Raw genomic sequence first — 7,983 nt, 5'->3', positions numbered from 1 at the left:
ATTAAAATATTAAAGCTTTGAAATTATTTATTTATAATTTTCAATATTTTTTCCGTGCCACTATCTATTAATCTACCGTCTAGGAAATATACCAAATAACAAAGAGTAACCAAAAGGTAAAGGGTGTGTGATACGTGCGTATTTATTTTTTAAAATATTTTAATTAAAAAAATTGTCAAATTAGTTTTAATCTGTTTTTAAAAAAATATATGCAAAACATAGAAAAAAACAAAAATAGAGTTTTTGGCATCCAAAATATTATTTCGTGGTGATTTGTTCCTACGTGTTTCAACGAGGCAAAGAAATAGATGGTTTATAACTTGTTGTTGATGTATATGTGAAATTAATAAATATATCATCTGATTTTTTTTATGAACAAATAATAAAATTAAATAAACAGAAATATTTAAAAGATATCACAATTCTTAAATTCTTCACATAATCTTGACACGATCCACTAAATTACATTTGGATGATAACCCTCGAAAGTCTTCCTAAAATTAAGAGTAAAGTAATTCCAAATTCATGGAACTAAAATGCACATTAATAGAATTCTTAAAAAAAAACAAAGATATAATATTAATCAATTTATTGAGGAACTATATTTGTTAAAAAACTATATTTGAATAATTGTTGAGATAAATTTGTTATATGTTATAATTTTTTTTATCAGCAATAAAATAAATAAATAAATAGGGACCATTTCAGGGGTGGTCCAACCCTTATACAGAAATACTTTACACCATTCTCCTATTAAAACGCCTACCAAATTAGCAAAAGAATAACCATACCAACACTAACTAATGTTATATATTATAAATGATGTTACATATATGTAGAATTGTTAGGAATAAAAGGAAAATTAGAGGTAGTTTGTAAGAATAAAAAAGGGTCACTTATCCCTTACATGGAAGACATTAGGGTTCTTGATGACTATATCATACATATGGACAGAGGAGAACTTGGAGAAGTTGAGTGGAAGGGAAATTAGGTCAGTGGAAGAATGCTTGTGAAATTGGTAGAATTGAAGGTCTCTTCCATAATACCTCTCCCACCCTAAATTACTCAAGATTTCCTCCAATGAACTGTACGAAGACACCACTTCACCACTTGCCAAGTAAACCAACACCTTCTTGTTTAAACTACATCTCTCTGCTTGACGATTTTCCATTAAACGAAACCCATCTTTCTTGAATACCCAAACCCCAGACATTTTTTAAGGTAGAAGGAAACTCCAGAAAATAAATGGGGAATATGTTTTCTTCTCCAGGAAAACTAAGCTGGAAACGCTATATATATACATGTTTCTGTCAAAGGATATATATATATATATATATATATATATATATATATTTTGCAGGACCACCAACCAATTTTTGTAATATTCTTTATCTAAAAATTTAGGTAAATATGGTTCTTAAGAATTTTTTTAAGATAGTGTACCGGTACGGGGGAGAGATCGGGACCCACCCGGCTGCCTGATGCCGTGTCAGCCTGACCGAGACCATGAGAACCTGGCCAAGACCTTTGAAGACTTGGCCGACCGGCCTGGGGCCGAAACCTTTGAAGACTTGGCTGAGAGGCCGAAACCTTTGAAAACTTGTGCCGAGGGGCCGAAACCTTTGAAGACTTGGCCGAGAGGCCGAAACCTTTGAAGACTTGTGCCGAGAGGCTGAAGCCTTTGAAGACTTATGCCGAAAGGCCGAGACCTTAGAAGGCTTGGCCGAAACCGCCAAAGACCACAGGGATTTGGCCGATGGCAGACCCGCACCGTGGGAATTTGGCCGGTGGCCGAACCCCATTACAATTAACGCTCAGACAGAGATCAGTGAAGCTAATCCATCATCAAGAATTAGGTAATGCAACCCTAAGCGGTATCCACCTCGATAAACGGGCCCAACAAGGTAGGCCCACTAGAATAATATAAATAGCACGCATTTCAAGGAGTAAGGTATGTCCTTATTACTGTTCACCTACCTGAGACCTAACCACCCGCTTTACTGACTTGAGCGTCGGAGTGCCTTCGCAGGTACCCCTACCATCCGGTGTTCACCCGACGACCGAGTCCCGAGTGCCGAAGGATAAGCAGGAGGACGAAAAGGATCTCAATTCATTACCCAACCACCTGCCTGACCGAAGGAAGGAGAAGAAGACTTCAATAGTTCTCTAGGTCCCATCTCCCTAGCAGGAACAGATAGGGTCTTAAGAACTTGTAAATTATGTATATGATTATCACAGGGCTTTTAATTATTTGATATATAAAACTTAACTATTAAGAAAGGACAATTAATCAAGTATTACATAAAAGATTAATTTTTTAATTGTATTTTTTTTTAGAGATGAGACCTAGAGAACTATTGATCGGTTTCGTTTTTCTCTCTCTTGTCGGTCAGTCAGCTTACACTTCAATCTATTCCTTCAGTCTTCCTCTAGCTACTCCTTTAGGTCTCGGTCGCCTGATTACTCAATCTCTGCGGAGAATGCTGAATGGGGGGTACCTGCAGAAGGCAGTCTGCCGCTCAAGTCAACAAAGGACGTTCAACACTCGGAGGTGTACCGTAATTAATGACGTATCTTGTTTCTTGAAATATGCGCTATTTATATTATTCTAATAGGCTTACCTTGATGAACCTGATTAGTGAGATCATCGTACTTAGAGAGGTGTATTACCTAATTTCCAATAATGATTTAGTAGTACCACAGGAGAATAACAAAAAATTTATCAACAGAAAAAAGTTGACTAAAAAAAAGCAACAGCAAAATGCAATAATTCCTTGTGTGTTGGAGGCATTGCTGGCTGACAGAGGCTGCTTTGTTTTTTTAAGGAATGCTATGTTTTTCTTTTGGCTACGTACTCAACATTCAGAACAATTTTAGCCACTAATTAAAGATCTTACATTGCATTTTGCGGCTCACAATAACACTGTTCTTTTCAACGCACGAGCAAGTATTAAATTCATTTAACTCTTAGTAATATATGTCGTATTGTTTGTTATTTGACAGATAAAAAGAATCACTTTTTTTTAAATTAAAACTAAAAACTTAATATTTTTATTGTATTATTTAAAATATAAATATGTTATAATATTTTAATTTAAATCATTAATTATTTAATGCTCACACATTATTTTTTCACATATTAATTATATATAATTAAAAAAACAAAATTATAAATAAATAAATAAATAAGAAAAAAAGCTTATTAAAACTTTCAATTTGTCTACTTATGGTAGGTCAATCCGCGTCCGTCCTAATCTATGACACCATAAAAGAAAAAATTAGGAATAAACAAACGAAAAATATATTTGTTATATAAAATTATTCAATATCCGCATTATAAGTGATTGAAAGTAGTTTATAAAATATATTTCACATGTTTATACCATATCTGTAGCACACATTAAACTCAATAGAAGATTTGAAAGTTGGATCACTTATTTATGGGATACAAACATATTTGTCAAAATCGGAAATTGAATCCAATTTTATGTGATTCTAAATATGGCAATTGGAGAAGCTTGAGAGAGGATGAAAATATTAGTAGGGGCTCCCTTTGGTGGAAATATTTGAAGGAGGTGTGAGCTTCAGAAGGATAGGGAAGAAGTTTTGAGGATGGTTTTAAGTGGAAAGTTGGGGATGAAAAGGTTATTTCTTTTTGGGAGGATAGTTGGTTGAGTTGTGGGGCGTTGAAAGGAGTATTCCCAAGACTGTTCTCTCTTAGCTCGGCCAAAAATGCAAAGATGGCTGAGCATGGGGTTTGGTCTAACGGTAATTGGGTCTGACATCTTGTCTGGCGTAGACCCTTTTTCAACTGGGAGAAGTTTATGGTGGATCAGTTGTTTCAACTGTTGCATGAGGTGAAGTTGGTATTTAGAGAGGTTTATAGTTGGGTTTGGAAAGTTGGGGGCCTCAAACATTTACAATTAATTATGCCTATGATCAGGTAAGGAGGGTTTGTGATGGGGAGTTTTCTCTAGTTTTTAGTGTGTTGTGGAGGTGTAAAGTCTTGCCTTCTACTCTGCTCACTGCTTGGAGGGTGTTGGAAAATAAGATTGCTACTAGGGTTAATTTGGAAAGGCGTGGGGTGGTGGTTGAAAATTCTTTGTGCAGTTTGTGTGCGAAGGAGGAAGAGTTTTCCAGTCATCTGTTTTTTGTTTGCAGTATTGCCTGACGTGTTTGGAGTCTCTGCTTTGGGTGGCTTGGAGTGTCGCACGTAATCCACAAGGATCCTATGTCAAATTTCTTACAATTCAGGATGAGTCAGACTTTAGATTCGGTTAATGATGTTTGGGGTGCAATTTGGGTTAGTGTTGTGAGTGAAATCTGGAAACACAGGAATTGTGTCATTTTCAATAGGGGAGTGGTAGATGCATATGAAGTGTTCGCTTTGGTGCAAATGAAGGTTTGGTCTTGGCTCCATGCAAAGTCCCGATATATTTCTTTCTCTTATTTTGATTGGGTTTTGAATCCTCTGGCATGTATGAGATTAGTTCCTTAATGCCCTGAGGTGTTTTTCATTGTTGTATTTGGGTCACTCTGGTAGGTGTCTTAATTAGGAGATCGTTAAGGTGTTTTTTCTGTATAAGGGTTGAACCACCACTAAAGTAATTTTCATTTATTTATTTTTTATTGCTGATAAAATATATATATATATATTATTATGTGAGATGAATTACCAGGGAGGTATTGGACGTGTTTTATTAAATATTATATTAATATATATATATATATAAAATACAAATACTAAGTAATTATTTTAAAATATTTAAATAAAATATAAATAATCTCAAAAGTCAATTTAACATATTCATCTGTCATTTAAAGTTTAAAGTTCAAATAGACAAATATATCTTAAATTCAAAACAGACTTGTAAATTAAAAGATTTTGATTTTGATATCAAAGAAGTGTAGGAGAAGGAGAGCTCCAGAGAGGGAGACAAGAACTCATGACCTAGTGTTGAACTACAAACAAATTTTTCTTTATATCCTTCTAGGAATTCACACTAAACATCACAAGTTCCAAAAATTCAAATTCTAGGTCACCAATATCCCCTTTTACTAAATACTCAACAGAGAAAAAGAAAAAAAAATATTGATTTTTTTAGTAAGAAATGGACTGCTTGCCCAAATCAAGAATAATAAGTTTATCTTGTTGCCTCCTCAAAGATATTTTCTTATAACACAACAAAATTAAAATTATTTTAATATTTTAAAGAGAGTTTCAAGAATTTAAGCATTTTAACTCATAAAAAAAATATGATTTCACTCAAATCACATAAATTAATGCATAAGATAGTGACAAGTTTAATAAGATTTATGCATTACGTTTAGATAACTAGGTGCATGAAGTACATTGTTCGAAATCTTTAATGGGACAAGCTTAACATAGATGTGTATTTCAAAAACATTGTATAACAACTATGTACAATACAATGTGACTAAGGATTCAATATCTATATCTATTGTTGACAATGTATCAATTGATATTATTCATTATTATAAGTATGTGATAAGATATGATATATATACTTCCATGTATGTTTGTTGATTGTTATACCATAACTACGAAGAGAATGAATGATACTATATATAATAATATAAGGATGGTCGAGTGATAAAAATTAATTAAAAAATATTATTTTACATATTATTAAAAAAATATTTTATAAATATAAAATATAATGAGTTAGATTGGAGGTGTAAGACTGATCAATTTATTAAAATTTGTGAAACAAGTTAAATGATTAAAAATATAAGTTTGTTAGTATAGTTAGTTATTTTATAATCTCGTTTTCCCAAGTATTATATAAAAAAATTATATTTAAATTTGTGAATGGGTTTATTAATTAACAAAATATGTGATGATTATGAGTTGACGATCTAGAATATTTTTGGTATCTCCTATTTCGTTCATTCACAGAATGGTAATATTGTTTGGCAATGACAGTAGATTGGCCCATGATTCCTTGGGCAATGACAGTTACTAGAAGGACAGGACATTTGCTTGAAACCATATCAGACACAAAAACTCCACTTTTCCTTAAAACTATGTCTTGCCCATATGCCATCACGTGGCCTTCGTGTGCTTCATGGTCCACTCCGACAACCACAAAATTACTAGCTGCTGTCAAATCTCCCATTATTTCTCTTTGGATGTTTCTCTTTGGATTATTGTCTCCTTCGCAGACTTAACGCTTTCTCCATTAAAAACGGATTAGATGGATGTTATGTGCATTTAGTTAAGAAGATGTTTGCAGCAGTTTTCCCCCAGATATATCATTGTTAAAAATAATAACGTTATAGATAATTACAAATTTTAAAAACTAGATGTTAAAGAAACAATAAATTATAAATTAAAACTTTAAGATGTTTCTACAATGCCATGAGGGGTCTTCCTTTTCTATCTAGTCCCTTCTTTAATAAATCGATTTGTTTATGTTGAGATTAGTCAAAATAAGTTCGGAAGTATCTCTAAAATGTACTCTCACATTTTATATTAATTGAGTGTACTTCACAATCTACTCCGTTGAACTTCTTCTTCAACACCTTACCTTAATACTTCTTCTTTCTTCTCATTTTCACTTCACTTTTAATCAATCCTATTGCTTTCCATAAGTTACACTTTTCGATAGCTTGTAATATTTGAATCACTTCTCGATATAACAAATATTATTCAAATATTAGATATGATACCTGCAAGAATTAAGTGTTTGTTTATTAATCATTCATTAAAATCTAACTACTAAATTAAATGTCCTACATATTTATACTTCTCACTAATAAGCCTATTTTAACCTATTACTTTAGATTAAATTCTTTTATTTATTTTTCCTTAATTATATTTTTATCTTATAATTATGTCCTTAATATTTGATTAATTCAGTTATTGTATTTATGTGTCATTTACTTATGATAACACATGTGCTTTTCCACTTGACAAATTGTTTATCGACTTTTCGACTTTTTCGTCATACAAGTTCAATGAATAATAAATGTTGCTTCAAAAAGATCTCTTACCAAATGTACATCGATATCGATTTATAAAAATATAGTGTACTTAGTGTATATGCATATGAATTAATAGGATTCATTATTATTAATTATCTTTTTAATTAATTAGATTAATTATATTGTTATATTTTTCTAATTAATTTATTATTCATTCCCAGGTAATTGAGTAGTATTCGACTTTATGACTCAGGACATATCCACTCTATGTCAAAATAAGTTAACTTATAAGTTCACACATAATATGTAAACACTTCTTCTTTGAGTCCTCTTAAGTTCGATATTGTCTTGTATAAAGTCAAAAACACAATATCAAGATAATTATGATATATTTAGATAAATCTTATTGCAAAGATTCTCGTTTGAATATTCTTGAATCTGGAATGTCTCTATACCTAGTACACCAAGATGTTCTCGACCATAACGTTGAATACTAATAACTTACCTAAGGACGAATAATATTTTTTTTTTTTAAAAACATGGCCAATGCAAAATTGAAAAGTGTACCTGAGTGGAGAGACGGGCCCAGGCACGGTCGGTTGATGTAGTATAGTTGCTGACGTGTCGGTCTTCTTCTCTTTCGGTCGGTCGCTCCTTCTTGGTGTCTCCTTCGGTCGAGCGGGGGAGGGTACCTGCGAAGGCACTCCGACGCTCAAGTAAGTATGAGATTCTAAGTGTGGTTTAGTAAGTGAATGAAAACGTACCTTTCTCTGGCTTGAGCACCGTATTTATAGGATTGCCTAATGGGCTTTCTACCCCTTGGGCTCAGGGTGGTTATGGATAGGTCTTACCAATCGTGCTCCGGAATACCCGGGGAACATATCTTCTTTAAACGCGTATTCCTTATTCTTCGGAGGTGTATCTTAACCACTTTAGCTTTGTCACACATGCCTCACATTTATTATGCGTTCGGTCGGTCGGCCACGTTCGTCTGGTGCCTACCGGTACACTTGCCCCCCAGGCTCGAGGTGAATA

General features: G+C 33.1%; 1 protein-coding gene across 1 annotated transcript; it reads right to left on the bottom strand.

The window, feature by feature from the left end:
- Nucleotides 1-769: 769 nt before the first annotated feature.
- LOC137821336 (flowering-promoting factor 1) lies at nt 770-1,275 on the bottom strand. The gene has a single exon (XM_068625884.2). It carries the CDS (start codon nt 1,211-1,213, stop codon nt 893-895), a length of 321 nt encoding a protein of 106 aa, XP_068481985.1. The 5' UTR covers nt 1,214-1,275; the 3' UTR covers nt 770-892.
- Nucleotides 1,276-7,983: the final 6,708 nt, after the last annotated feature.

The sequence above is a fragment of the Phaseolus vulgaris genome, chromosome 9, assembly GCF_051622355.1.
Source record: "Phaseolus vulgaris cultivar YP4 chromosome 9, ASM5162235v1, whole genome shotgun sequence".
NCBI classification, from domain to species: Eukaryota; Viridiplantae; Streptophyta; class Magnoliopsida; order Fabales; family Fabaceae; genus Phaseolus; species Phaseolus vulgaris.
The sequence above is the reverse complement of the archived record's forward strand: the minus strand, read 5'-3'. Positions and strand labels throughout refer to the sequence as shown.